The sequence below is a fragment of the Ochotona princeps genome, chromosome 23 (assembly GCF_030435755.1).
Source record: "Ochotona princeps isolate mOchPri1 chromosome 23, mOchPri1.hap1, whole genome shotgun sequence".
Lineage (NCBI taxonomy): Eukaryota > Metazoa > Chordata > Mammalia > Lagomorpha > Ochotonidae > Ochotona > Ochotona princeps.
Window position 1 is genome coordinate 12355921 of NC_080854.1, and position 15101 is coordinate 12371021.

Sequence of the window (15101 nt, forward strand, 5' to 3'; positions counted from 1 at the left end):
TATTATTATTATTATTATTATTTATATCATTTAATAATACAGTTCCCTAGACCCTGAAATTTCCCCTACCCTCAGCCCAAGGTCCCTCTCCGTCCCCCCTCGGATTCCCCTATATTATTACTATAGTATAATGATGGTCATATGTCCTTCATTGGGGGCATGGATAATAGCAAAGGGTTCAGCATCCTGTTGTCAAGTTATAGTTAACAGTTTCATTGGGAGTCCATCTTTGATCTGGAAGTAGTGATGCATACTGCATTGTATCCTCACATCTGGATATGATAGTCTCTATTACACAGTTATTATACATTCCCTTAAATGAAAAGCCACAATACAAAAAAACAAAAGAACGAAAAATAGAAATTCACAATGCCATGAAGTTAAATAACATGCTACTGGATATGGTAGTCTCCATTACAGAGTTACTGTACATCCCCTTAAATGAAAAACCACAAAAGAGAATCAACAACAGAAGAAAACAAGAAATTAGAAACACCATGAAGTTAAATAACGTGCTAATGAATGACTAATGTGTCACGGAAAAATGAAAAAGAAAATCAAGAACCAGCTTAAAGAAAATGATACTGGACCTGGTGGGTGGCCTAGTGGCTAAAGTCCTCGCCTTGAACACACCAGGGTCCCATATGGGCACTGGTTCTAATCCCGGCACTCCACTTCCCATCCAGTTCCCTGCTTATGGCCTGTGAAAGCAGTCCCTGTACCCGCCTGGGAGACCTGGAGGAAGTTCCTGGCTCCTGGCTTCAGATCAGCACAGCACTGGCCGTTGCGGTCACTTAAGTAATGAATCATCAGACAGAAGATCTTCCTCTCTGTCTCTCCTCCTCTCTGTATATCTAACTTTGCAACAAAAATAAATAAATCTTTTTTAAAAAAATGATATTACTATATGCTCCATGGGTCAGTGAAGAATTCAGTGAGGAAGACAATGTTCTGAAGAGAGGAAACTAAATTTTAAAAATCCTTGAAATATAGTTTCCACTGATATTCTTGGTGAGATATGTCTCCTTAGGTAACAAATAGATGGGTTTTGTTTTTTTAACCCAGTCTACTAATCTATGACATTTGAATGATAAGTTTAAGGCAATTTCAAACAGGGTTAATATGAATGGGTGGTAATTTGGTCCTGTCATTTTAGCAATGGGTTGTTCATTTAGTCTTCTGTTGTTACTTTACTGGGATGTTCTTCACATTTGCCTTTGGTTTTGGTGGGTGCTATTCCTGTTCTTTGTCAAGAGAACATCTTTAAGTATCCTTTGTAGGGCAGGTTTGGAAGAGGCATGTTCTTTTAATTTTCTTTACTGTGGAAGAATTTTATTTCATTTTCAAAGACAAAGAAAGCTTTGCTGGGTATGTTATCCTGGGCTGACAATTTTTTGCTTTTAGAATATGGCATATGCCTTGAACCTTTTTACCCTAATTAACTATGTAATGATTGTCAAAAATATAATTTAAAAAATGGAAAAAGTTTTTAAAAATCTGGCATATGTTGCTCTATTCTCTTCTGGCCTGTAGAGTTTCTTGTAAGAGATCTCCTGTGGATTTAATTGGCTTTCCTTTATATGTCAGTTGATTTTTTTTCATGTGCACATTTAAGGATCTTTTCTTTATGGTCAATTGAAGAGAGCTTGATGATCATGTGTCATGGTGAAAATGGTCTTTGGACAACCCTATTGAGAGTTCTGTGCCCCTCCTGGATGTTGTTTCCTAACTTTCTCTAGATTAGGGAAATTTTCCGTTATTATTTCATTGAATGCATCTTTAATCCAAGCTTCTCTTTCTGCAACTTCTGGGACTCCCTCCCATAACTCTTATATTTGGCCTTTTAATAGTGTCTTTCAATTCTTGAATACTTTTTTTTTACCTTGACCCAGCTCTGCTTCCAGCTTTTTGTTTTCTTCTGGTGACAGAAAATATCTTTCAATTCTGAGATTCTCTCTTCTGCCTCCTTTCTATTTTGGAGACTCCACTGTACTTTTAATTTGCTACACTGTATTCTTCATTTCTGATATGTCAGCTTTCATTTGATTCATTTCCAGTGTGACATATTCCTTGAATTCCTTGAATGCCTGCTTTATGTGCTTCTCATTGTTGATAAGACGCTTTATAACAAATGTTTTGAATTGTGTATCCCCAATTTTTTTTTTATGTCTTCCTCAGTTAACTGTGAGGTTGGCAAAGGATTTTACTCTTTTGCAGGTGAGTCTTCAGTAGTATTCACTGGGCCTTTGTCTCTTCTTTTGCTCTTGGTCATTGTACTTCTGGTTATCAGATTCTTTTCCTTGAGGCAGGTTTCTAAGCTATGTCTCCCACAGTTTGATTTTACTTGTTGCAGTTGGCACACAGCTCTTTGTTTGCAGCCACTTCTGCCACTCCTTCCAGCAAGTTCCACCATGGTCTCCTTAGCCCCAGCTACTGACTCTGCACTTTCCACTTCCTGTGATACTCTTTTGAGGCTGCACCATTGTCTATACAACCTTTCTCCCACTTCCTGTTAGAGCAGTTCCCAGGATTAGGGAGATACCAGGTGTCCTATATAGCTAGGTTGTTGGTGGTGCTGATCTTGCCAGAACCTGTTGGCTATCAGGTCTGAGGGCTACTTGGACCTATCTTGGGTGGAACCTATGGGATGCCATGTTGTTGCAATTCACGGAGCCAGAAATGAATTCACTCCCAGCCCAGTGCATGTGCAGTACTGTGTATGGCCTTTGCCTCTCTATACAAAATGGCGCCCAATTTGGCTCTTGGGAGGGCTGACTGGGCTGTGAAATCTACCCTGGTCCAACACCTCCCATCTGGAACCTGCTGCTCTGTCTCTGCTCCTGGTCAAATCAAACAGAACAGCAGGACGGACAGTTCTTTGTCAGGGTTCACCTCCTGAGCTCGTGGTGAACCCCTTCCCACCTTATTGCTGGTGGAGTTCTGGCTGCTGGTGCAATTCAGATTGCCACTTTGCTGAATGCCTCTGGAGAATCAGTCACTACAACACCACTGTTGTTTTCGCTACTTTCCTGTGTCTGTCAGTCTCCAAGTGCCCCTCTGCTGTCGTCCGTCCTCTCCTGTTTCCTGAAATGTGTCCTCTCTGCTTCACATTGGCTAATGTTTCTCTGTCTGTTTAAATGTATCCTTACCCTATTCTGCCATCTTGATTCTCCACATCTGTGTTTTAAATGGAAAAAAATACAATAGAATTGCTCAGTAAAAATGCAATCTCCTTTGCTGTACAATTGGTTTTCTGTGTATTTATTTCTTAATGCTTCTTCTGGAATAACTTTTAATGCCCCCAGAAATCTAGTTTTAAAAAATCATAGATCATATACTACTTTCTAGCTTCTAAGGAGTTGGGCGTCCTTCAGAGGGCTGCTGTAGTGAAGAAAATTCACAGGGCAGCAATGGCTGAGCCAGGTGGGTCCTCTCTCAGAAGCAGCCCAATATACAGATTTTTAAAAACAGATAAAATTGGGCCCGGCACCGTGGCCTAGTGGCTAAAAGTCCTTGCCTTGAAAGCCCCGGGATCCCATATGGGCCCCAGTTCTAATCCCGGCAGCTCCACTTCCCATCCAGCTCCCTGCTTGTGGCCTGGGAAAGCAGTCGAGGATGGCCCAATGCTTTGGGACCCTGCACCCGCGTGGGAGAACTGGAAGAGGTTCCTGGTTCCTGGCTTCGGATCAGTGCGCACCGGCCCGTTGTGGCTCACTTGGGGAGTGAATCATTGGATGGAGGATCTTCCTTTCTATCTCTCCTCTACTCTCTATATCTGGCTTTCCAATAATAATAAATCTTTAAAAAAAAACAGATAAAATTCTCTCTGGATGCTATTTTTAAAAGAAACAAAAAAAGGTGATGTTATTTTTATTTGGAAGACAGAGTTACAGCAGAGCTAGCCGAATTTTAGCAATCAGATTTTCAGCTGCTGATTCATTGACTGCTGTTTATTTTCTAATTGTCAATTTTACCTTTTATTTTTGTCTCTTTTTCTCCTAGAGATAAGATTTCAGTTTCCACAGCTGACGGGTGTGCTTACCCTTGCTTTCTTTATTCATAATTGTATTATCACACTCTTGAAGAACAACAAGAACCAAGAAAACAATGTGAGTGATCATCTGAGTAATTGACTTTTACATCTTGAGAATAGATTTTTTTTATTTCTGTATTTGAGTTTCTTAATTTTTTTAGTACAATTAGGAATGTGTTGCATAGTTTTAAAATTTCAGTTTAAACTATAAAGCAGTTTAAACTGGTCAGCAAACTACTTCTAAAAAAATTCTTGTGACAAATATTTTAGGCTTTACAAACCATATGGTCTTTGTTAAAACTGCTCAATTCTGCTGTGTTCACAAAATCAACCATAGACAATAAGTAAACAAAGGGTGGTGGCGTGTTTTTAAAAAAAGTTCATTAACCAAAACAAGTGGTAAACCATATTTGGCATATGGGCCATTGTTAATCCCTTCCGCAGCAACCACTCAAAAAGTAAAGAGGGTATAGCAAACCAGCTGATAGTAAAATGTTATCATTTTCTTTTTTAAAAAAATCTGATTCAAGAGAAGGAAAAGAGATTGAAGAAGTGAGACAAGTAGAAAATAAATAACAAGAGAATAGAAACTTAACCACCATCATAGGATGATTACATCAAATTCAAGGAATCAAAATGTTACAATTGAAATGCAGAGCACAGGTAGAATGTTGATATTGGGTTAGTCATTCGAAGTTCAGTAAACAAAGCTTTGAAAAGTGAAAGCCAAAGAGTAGAAAAGGCTTCCTTCTCTTCTGTTCACACCAACTATGCCTATACAGAAAGAATAACAAGGTTCCAGAAAAAGTACAGTGATCACACTTTCCAGGTGTATAAGTTCAGTTTAATTTTTTTTTAATCTCAGCCAGTATTTCTTCATGGCTAATATAACTAGAATGGGTACCATTTCTTTTCTATAGTAAGGCATCAGTTACCAAAAAACTTAATATAAGGGGACTCAGTAGCATCCAGCTCCCTATTTAGCATCAGATCCTGTGGTTTCTGTTGCCTTTTTGATTATGTGAATTGACCTCTTTATATTTCCTCATTGTGTTTGAACCAGGATTTGTTCAGTGTTATTTTGTTCATTGATTGGTTGAATTTATGTCATTTTGTCTTTATTTAATCACATGACTCTAGGTGATTCTTTAACAATTTTGAGGTGCCTAGCATTTTAATGTAATACTTTTTCCATCTTCATGTGCATAACTGTAGATCACTTGGCTGTACACCAACAGAAGTTTTTATGTGAATGTTTGGGGTAGGACTATGTGGTCAGTTTCTATTGTTTTTGTTAGTAAATGCTCCTGTGGGTAGTATTTTCACTATGAAAGGAACATGGAACAAATAATAAACTATACTTGACAAACAGAATGTGACTCCCAGATCCCCTCCTGGCCCTGGTATGAACCCAGTTCTCATTTTGAGTTGACATTCTAACTGTCCTTGCTCCCCCCCACCCACCCTCCCAGCCATTGCTTGATCCCAAAACGGAGTAAGTTACCTCATCATTGTGTTGTGTTTTTTTTTTTAACGTAGTATAAATTCATACTGTCACTTGTGTTTATGTATATATTAATTTATATATTATATACATATAAATTTGACTCATGTCTTCTAAAAGATAGTACTGCTCTGGAAACCTTTCCCCATGAAATGAGCTTACAGGAGACCTAATCTATAGGCCTGTACAGTGATGTCTTGGATTTGAGCCAGAGAATAGCAAATCTCATGTGTACATGCTGTTTTCAGGTGGCATGTTTGCCATCACATGCTACACTTCAGCTGCCTTTATAATAAAAGCAGTAATCCTGTTCATTAGCATATTTTCAGATGAAAGCAGGCCACTCTGACCCAGCTTAACTGATTGTTATGTTAGAGTGTATACAACAGAGCTTTTCTGATTTTAGTGTTTCTCTTTTCTCTACTTGCTCACTTGTGTGTTACTTTAATTTTCCCGCCCATTATTATTGTCTCTTAACTGGGATACAGTGTACTGGAGCCTAATCAGCAGCTCTCCATCGTCTTGGCTAAGGTCTTACAATTTGCAACTGCAAGTCCTTTTATTTATTTATGTATTTATTTACTTGAAAGACAGAAAGATCTTCTGTCTTCTAGGATACTGCTCAAACATCAGCAAAACTTAGGGTTGTGCTGTTCCAAGGACAAAAGCCCAGAACTCAGCTTGGGCTTTCCATCTGTGTGGTACTCCCTCACCTGTTGAGTTGTCACGTGCTTAATGCCCCATAGCCCAGCACCAGCCCCTGGGTTACTTTTATAATAAAAATGAATGGCATTCACTGCACACCATAAAAGGTGCAGTAAGAGTGACATAAAAAGTGCCATAGGACAGGAAAGGAAGAGGAGGAGAAGCTCCTACTGTAAGTCATACCCAGTAAGCCTGTGGGCTTTATGTCTTTATCACATTTTCACTAGCCTGTGCTAAGGTATTCTTCTTTGCAGGAAGTCAGACCCAAATAATGTGGTCCTGTGGCATGTAAGCCTAAGATGTCATGGGATGGGGACTGCCTTCTTTCTGTACAGCTGTCTTCTAGCCTGGTGATTTTGTCTAAGTTTTTTTTTCTTTAAACAAGGCATCCTCTGTTCCTGGGTGGCATAGAGTGAATAGGTTGAGAGTGGAATGACTTTCAAATATCATCATGAGAGTCTGTTGCCCTTTGATATGAAAATGGACATTTCCTGGCTCCTTTCCATTCATCCTACGCGAGAACATGAGGCACTCTAGAGCTGATTGTTAAGCCTGCCACTGGCCCTGGAGCTGCATGACCTAAAGAGGAAAGGTTTTGAAATCCCTTCCCTGGACATTGGATCATCCTCTCTCCTCAACTCTATATATAAACAAGAAGAACCTCGTGAGGAGGGATTGAGCCAGTCTTCATAAGCCTCTGGTTCCATAGCCCTTACCATCGTCTGATTTAGGGTGTGAAGTCTCAGTTTATTTTCAAACAGATCATCAACCTAAAACTGACACTAAAATTTCTCATAGCTAATTATTTGCTTCTTAAATAGATGTATATGCAAGATTATAAAACACTGCTATTTTATCCTATTTCAAGGCAGAAAGTTGTCCCCCAAATCAGAAATACCTTCTAGTACTGTCTAGTTCCTTCATTGTTTTATCAACCTTAAAAAAAAGTTGTGTATAATTTTTGTCTAATCTGTTTTCCTAGCTTTCAAAATAATTTATGTTTCAGATGAAAAATGAATAGGCTTATTGCCATAATTGAGCTATGCTGCATTGTTTGGCTGTAACTGCAGTGGTGAGGGAGATGATTTGTAAGCAGTGGAATCTGTTCTGTTTGGATCTGACAGCTGGCTGCGTTAAATAGCTTGGAGTTCTTTCGCTTTGCATGGAATTGGGAGGGTGGGAACAGCAACAGAAGAAAGCAGTCCACTTTATGTTCTGCTTTTGTTTGCTGACTCTAGTAAGAACATTTTGCAGCTGTTTGAACAGCTGTCTTTCTATTTCCTTTTTATTTATTGTTTAGGTTTGTTTAGGTTTGTTAAGCTTGTCTTTAATACCGACTTGTTGTCTGCTCTTTAGCTGTCTTTCTTTTTTTATTAAATATATTTTAACATGTCCCACTCTTGTGGTCTACATGTGCTTTGATGAAAGAAGTTAATTTACTACAGGAAGAATTTTTTTAAATTTTGCAAAGCAAGCAGTAGGTGGCTTATACTTATTTTCTTGCTGATGTTTTGTTTTACTACTACAAATATTTTATAGTTGGGTAAAAAGATTACCTTTTGAAAAATTAAGTCAGAATTTTGATTGCATTAAGCCACTGTTTATATTCACTTCACACATCTGCCAAGATGTCTATAAACTGCAAGCTAGTTGTTTTTTTTTTTAATTGGCAGACTATTTGTAAAAGAATGTGGATTTTGTTATAACTACATTCTGTGAACAGATTGGATGCCTAGACAATAAACACATATACAAAGTAAGAAAATAAACTTGTATTTCTTAGGCTTCTTATTTAGCCTATTCAAATAGACTCACTGCAGACTCCTTCAGTATTGTGGATTGTTTTCTGTGTTCACAGGTAAGGGATCTGTGCATTGCTTACATGCTGGTGACGTTAACGTATCTCTATATTGGAGCTCTGGTTTTTGCTTCATTTCCTTCCCCACCATTATCCAAAGATTGTATTGAGCAGGTAAGGCACTGTGTGTCCTCTCTGTGTGATTGCTCTTATGTTCCTAAGTGTGTAGCTAGCAGTATCCTATATGAGTGTATTTCAACTTCCAGATTCTCCACTGCTGAGTTCCTGGACCTGGGAGCTCAGATTGCTTTTTGTAGTCACAATACATGCCTCAAATAGAGTACAGTGGAATATACAGTGTTATTTATTACAAACTATTTTAACAGAATAATGTTAATGGTTCATAAGAGAAGTGGGACTGAATTATTGCTGTTATGATCACTTTAGTCTTGGTTTCGTTGATTCCGCAAGTTCTTTGGCAGCCAAAGGTTTATTGAAATTTTCCCTGATAAGAATAATTTCATGTAAGTCTCACTCCTTTGAGAATAATAATATTTGTGGTATTTGTATTTGAAAGGAAAAAAGTAAAAATTCTCAGTGATTAATTTATCAAACTAAAATGAAGAAAAAGGCTATGAAAAGACATAGAAAGAAATCCTTTGCCATTTAATGAGAGACTGTAAACAGTGATGTGTTCTGTTGTGTTTGAAAGCAGTAAGTGCTTTAAAGGAAAAAAGTAGAGCTAATAAAATGGCACTGAATTTAGATAGCCGTTTAAATATATTAAAATAGATTTGAGTGTTGTGCTTCGAACTCCTAGGCCAGTGCTACCCAGTCTCTCTGTGATGAAGAACAAGATTGTTGTTTTAGTGTCAAGTCTGTTTTAGACTGATGCTTTTGTAAAACAGACTAAAAGTATGGCAATGTGAAATTTCTACAAAAGTTTCTAAACATGTGATTTCTGTACTGACCTCCTTGGAAGACAGTTAAGCTGCAGTTGGTGGATGGGAACCACAATTTGAGTAGCAGCTGTTTCAAAATAAGCGGAAGACATCCTGTCCCATGAATTTGTATTGAATTGGATTGTTAACCTTACCTCATTCTGTTTCTTGCATTAGAACTTTTTAGACAACTTCCCCAGCAGTGACATCCTGTCCTTCATTGCAAGGATATTCCTGCTGTTCCAGATGATGACGGTCTACCCGCTCCTAGGCTACTTGGCTCGAGTCCAGCTGTTGGGTCATATCTTCGGTGACGTTTATCCTAGGTAAGAGCTCTTCTCTTGACCCGCAAGATGTGCCAAGCAACAAATGACTGTGCCAACAGGTCAGTTTACAGTATGACTGATCCTTGGCTAGGGAAAAAAAAAAATTGTCTAGTGAAAATGGTTACTAAGGATAGACCATGGGTGACCTTTTCACCCGAAGAATTTTAAAACCAGAAGGCACTCCCTTGCCCAGAGTGGTTTAACACCTGTTCCTTTCCAGTGTGCTTAATCACCTCTGACAACAGCCATGTTTATCTGATGATTTCGTAGCTATTAATCTACATGTTGCTAAGAGGTTCATCATGTTTAGTACCTGTGTGAGCAGTATGTGCTCATGCAAAGCAGTACTTTTGTTTTAGTTACTAATCAGTGATACTCATCTGTTTCTTAAGAATTGTACATTTTTACATAAATGATCAGTTGTTTGGAATTGAAGATAGCAAATTTAAATCCTTATTTGATATTGAGCCCTTTTAGGTTATTCTTGTAAGTCTGCTTACTAATGATGAAAGAATTGCGAATCCTTTTTTAAAAATCTATTCAAAACTAATTACTTCATCCAAGAGAAATACCCAGACACCATTTTAGAACTTCCCTGGAGCTTTCTTAGGAATCCTAGGCTATCCTCCTCCTCCTCCACTAGTCCATCCTAGTGAAAAATGCCTAGTCCTTGTTATTGGCAATAAAATATTTTAATGTGGAAAAAGAAATACATTTACAATAACCAACTAAGCCAATGCTCTTTCTTGGTTCTTGTTTGAAGTGAGCTGATGTAACCTGTCCCCTCAGTGTATCATTTTAGCAGTAAATATGAGTTTCAAGGTCACTAACATTGCTAGAAACAGCAACTAATTCTGATATTCCTGGTCTAGAAAACTGGAGTTTAGTAAGTATGACTCCTGTGGTACTTATACTGTGTGCTGTGTTTTATTTGCCAAAATGAAATAAATACGGCAAAATTATAGATGAGAAAATTCTAAACAGATTACTCCTGTTTTCTGCCTCTATTTTGCAAAATGATGAATGTTAGAATGTTTTTTTTTTTTGTCTTGGAAAAAAATCTAGGCTTTTCCTTTTGTGTTTACATTATTCTTTTTCCTCCCCACAACAGCACCCTGTGGTCTGACTGTTACAAATACTCCCAAGATGCATTCTTGGGGAAGTACTGTTTGGCCTCAGGACCCCTTTATTTTCCTGAAGTTGAAGGTCTCCAGTAGCTTTGTGTGATCATGTCTATCATTATCTAACACTAAAAACAATAATGTATATTAATTTATTTAGAAATAAAAACCATGAATAATATTTTTAGGAGAAGCATCAACTTCCTAAACTCTTCTGCTCTGTTTTCTAAACATGGCAATGTCTGCTTAGCTGGTAGACAGTTTGATTCTTTTCTCCGCTTCTGCATTCAATCATTCACATGTTGTTTTCATTTAAATACATGGATAACACCCTTTCTCACATGTATTACATAGTTGGACAAACAAATGGTATTTTTAAAGTATTTTCAGATAATTGTGGGCTTTCTGTTCTGATTCTGTATCAAAACTTAGGAATCAGAAATCTGAAACTTGATTACATTAAAAATAAATGTTGGTCTGTTTTGCAAGTTGGGTCTTCAACCCATGCATGACTTTGTAACATCATGTCTAATCATTGAGAAAGCTTGGGTTCACTGAATCCTGTGGATCTTCCAAATACATACATATTTCATCCCCGACTATCAAAAGCCACCTCACTAATATTACCACCAGTTTCATCACAAAAGTCTTTACGTGCTGGAAAACTGTTAAGCTCAGAGTGGCAAAGACAAGTTCCCCCAAATTCCAGTTTCTATTTAAAAGCTCCAACCTTTTTATCGACAACAAATACTGCCAGTTGCTTTCTTTGAATGGACTCATACATATCATTCATTTTAGGAAAATGTCTGTCAGACTTAAATTTTACCATAACTTGTCTGCATTTCAAATGAAAATAGTACTATTTGTTAGGGAAAACTGACATTAGCCCCCAGCTCAACCGCACAAGGACTTTCCTCAAGACAACCATTATATTCCACCATGCAGTAGGCTTGCCTTATTATGTGCTCAAGTTTGAGCATGCAAGATATCCCAAAGCTACTTATTCACTAGTGAGATATAAGAAAGCTAATAAGTTTTATCACTTTATCAAGCGCATTTTTAATAATGCTTTTTTGAGAGTATTTGGCAGTAAAGTATAGCGTAGAACACAGGTGCAGTTAACTGTTCTGACCAATGTTAAGAGGCCACAGGGGTTTTTATCTGCCATTGCTTTTACAAAGCAAGTAATGTCTTACATTATTTAGGAAATAATTTTTATCTCAAGGACTTCCTGGAAAGATCTTATGTAACCCTGGGCTTTGTGGTCACACTTTAATACCACAACTTTGGAAAGTACACAAAGCTGTTTCCTTTTACCATACAGAAATAACAAAGTCCCAGCTAATGTCTGAAACCTCTGAAGCATTGAAGTTGGAATTTCTAGATAAATAATAAGATACGGAAGCCTAATATTTCTATGTGATTAACCACTTATTTGTACAAATTTTTTTTCTTGCTTTGTAATTCTGCCTGTCTTCTTTATCTGGGATTAACTGAACTGATAACTGAATTAATGACTTAGGTCTAAGGATTGCCTAGATGTATCCATTTGCATTTTTTTATATATATTATGTATATATATATGTATGTATATACATTTGTTTATTTATTTGAAAGTCAGAGTTAAAGAGAAAGAGGGAAAGGCAAAGAAAGATCTTTTATTGCCGGTTCAAATGGCCATGCTAACCTGATCTGGGCTGGCCCCAAGCCAGGAGCTAGGAGCTCTCACATAGGTGCAGGGGCCTACGGACGTGCACCATCTTCCACTGTTTTCCCAGGTGCTTTAGCAGGGAGCTGGATAGGAAGTGGAGCAGCTGGATAGGAACTGACAGCAATGTAAGATGCCAGCACTGCAGGCACAATGCCAGCCCCTCAGTTTGTGGTTTGAGAATCATTTTAGAGAGGGATAAAATTACTTCTTGACCACAAACTGTCTGCATTATCTGTGTCCAAAATGATTTCCCAAACTTTGAATAGTAAGTAGATTTAAGTGATAAATTTGGAAAATACCTATCTACTTCACTTTTCCCTTATTATTTTTTATTATAAAGTAAAAATAAATACTTGTTGAAAATTTGTTGTAGAAAAGAATTATTAAGCCAAATTATAATCCTATCACTACAGTCTTTCAATGTATCTCCTGCTATTTCTAAAATGCTTTTAGATTTTCTTGTGCAGTAAAAATATAACTAGCTTTATTCTGAATTGCCTGGGTGGTTTTTTTTTTAACATCTGTGTACTAAGCTATTTTAAATATATTCCATCAGTTAGCTATTGTTTTACACATATTGAGAATTTTTCTGATTTTTCTACAGATGTCTTTATGGTAATAGCCTTTTTCATGGTTTTGATTTTCTTATGATATTCCAAATGGAATTGTACATCAAAGAATATGAACTTTGATGCACATTGCCATTTTTTTTCCTACAAAATTTGATCTATTTACATAATTTCACAAAGGGGCTTACTTCATTATCTCATCATAATTGAATACTGTTGCTTTCTATTTTTTACTATTGTCAGGCTTAAGAATTCTCATTTTAAAGCTAATGAATTTTATTCTTATAGGGGTGTTGCAATATACCTATTTTTACATTTACTTTTTGTTCTTTTCCTCCAAACTTTCAACGTCTAGCATTTTCCATGTGCTGATCCTTAATCTGATTATTGTGGGAGCTGGAGTGAGCATGGCCTGTTTCTACCCAAACATAGGAGGGATCATAAGGTATTGCCTGGGAGGGAATTGTACTCCTTCATGTTTATTATTAGGCATTTCCTGTTGTACTTGTTGCTTTGGTTTTTTTGTGTGAAATTCTTGTATGTAAATCTAACAACACCCAAATGTAGTTCCCAGGGTCATTTAAAATGTCCATTGTCTTCCAGTTTTGTTTTTGTTTTTTCATTCCTGGTAGAGAATTGAGTGTAGGAATCCTATAATCTTAGCCACAGGCATCCTTCCTTTTGTTAGCATTTACTTTCTCTCTCATCCAAAATGGATTTATTTTAATATATATATATATATAATATGATTTCTTGACCGTCCTGGAAGATCCTCTTGTATGCTGAAGCAATGTCTCAATTTAGTTGATTTCTACTCAAACATTTATTTCAGTGTTGTTTGTATTAGGAAATAGTAAGACTGTTGCTCTTAAACAGCTGTTTACTTAATATTCCTTACTTTTAGAAAGTTGTGACCTCACGTTCTCATGAGAAACTACAGTTTTGAATGATCTTATTTTTTTTCCTTACTCGAGACCCTTCCCTAAGAAAGAAACAAGGGAGATTGTCAGCCTGACTTCTGTTGATGCAGTAGGCTCTACAAGTTCATATGAGGCAGACAAAGGCACAGCAAAGCGTGTGTCCGCCACAATCTCGCTGAATGCCACAGAAGCACTCATCTGTTCTCATTCTCAAACAGATGCTAATGGTCCCTCAGAAGCTCAGCATGTATAACTAATTTATGAAAGATCAGATATAGGAATCCTATTTCCAGATGTTTCTGAGTAAATCAATCCAACAACCACTTAACTGTGGAGAGACTATAGAGATTTAAGAGATGAAATTCATTGTCAAGCAGATGCTATGAAGATGAACAGGAAGTAATATCTTATGTTCCGTTAGCAAGGAGAACAGCATTTAAGCCCAAGTTCTTGAATCTGTTGCAGTATCAGATTGAGAAATTACACTGTATTTACCTTAGTCACAAAGTGAAAAAAGCAAAATGCAAGATGAGCATTAACCCCCAAGCTCTTGTTTTGCAGGTACTCAGGAGCTGCCTGCGGCCTGGCCTTTGTTTTCATATATCCCTCCCTCATCTACATAATTTCCCTCCACCAAGAAGAGCGTCTGACATGGCCTAAGTTAATCTTTCACATGTTCATCATCATTTTGGGCCTGGCTAACCTCATTGTTCAGTTTTTTATGTGAAATATTCAACTGTTTTCTCAAGATCGTTCGTGGTACTTCAAGCCTTGACAACAGTTCTACATAAATTGACTTATCAGTGCTGTTGTTGCCCTAATTCTAAATGTTTTCCTAAGACAACTGGAAAGCATGGGAAAAGTGGTTCGTTAATGGATACTTCTGATTAGAGTGGGCAACGGGGCAATAAGAAGGATCTTAATCTGTTTCTTTCTCATATTTGCCCACCTCTTTCTTGGTCTTGTCTTTTCTGGGTAGAAATGTATGTCCTAGGATGAAACCATCCTCAGCTTTGTTTGTTTTTAGAGATAGCAGATGGGCAGGTGGATTGGGGCTATTGTAAAGACTCTCAGGGTGTCACAGCAGCATATTGCCAAATCCGGTTTCTGTTTTATATTTCGTATATTCACCTCATTTTCTTACTTGCTAGCCTATTTCTGCAGGTTGCCCAAATCGCTGCTATTTGCGACAGTAAACCAAATACCTCATTTTTTAAAGGAATTTTAATGACACAAATGTGAAGAGGGTGGATTCTTAACTGAGCCTCTATTTAAAGAAAAAAAAACTGTTAGTATGGGCCTCATGGTCAGGTGCAAAATAAAATAGAGTTTGCTGCTGTTCAGTTCCTCTTCTGTTTCTAACCCAGTATGGGTGCCATAGTGTTTTAGACCTTATGCTGAATCTTGCAAAGGAACAAGGATGATTGTTCCCATAGATGTAGGGGTTCTTGTGCTTTTTTGCTTTTTGGGTCT

General features: G+C 37.4%; 1 protein-coding gene across 3 annotated transcripts in view; it reads left to right on the forward strand.

The window, feature by feature from the left end:
• Positions 1 to 14435, forward strand: part of SLC38A9 (solute carrier family 38 member 9) — an 81341-nt gene extending 66906 nt beyond the window's left edge. For all 3 annotated transcript variants that reach the window (XM_004583703.4, XM_058680039.1, XM_004583704.2), the window contains 5 exons: positions 4003 to 4109; positions 8101 to 8214; positions 9159 to 9307; positions 13064 to 13153; positions 14190 to 14435. In XM_004583703.4, the coding sequence (XP_004583760.2) occupies positions 4003 to 4109; positions 8101 to 8214; positions 9159 to 9307; positions 13064 to 13153; positions 14190 to 14355 (626 nt within the window). In that variant the 3' untranslated portion in view covers positions 14356 to 14435. The remainder of the gene's footprint in view (positions 1 to 4002; positions 4110 to 8100; positions 8215 to 9158; positions 9308 to 13063; positions 13154 to 14189) is intronic.
• The last annotated feature ends 666 nt before the right edge of the window (positions 14436 to 15101 follow it).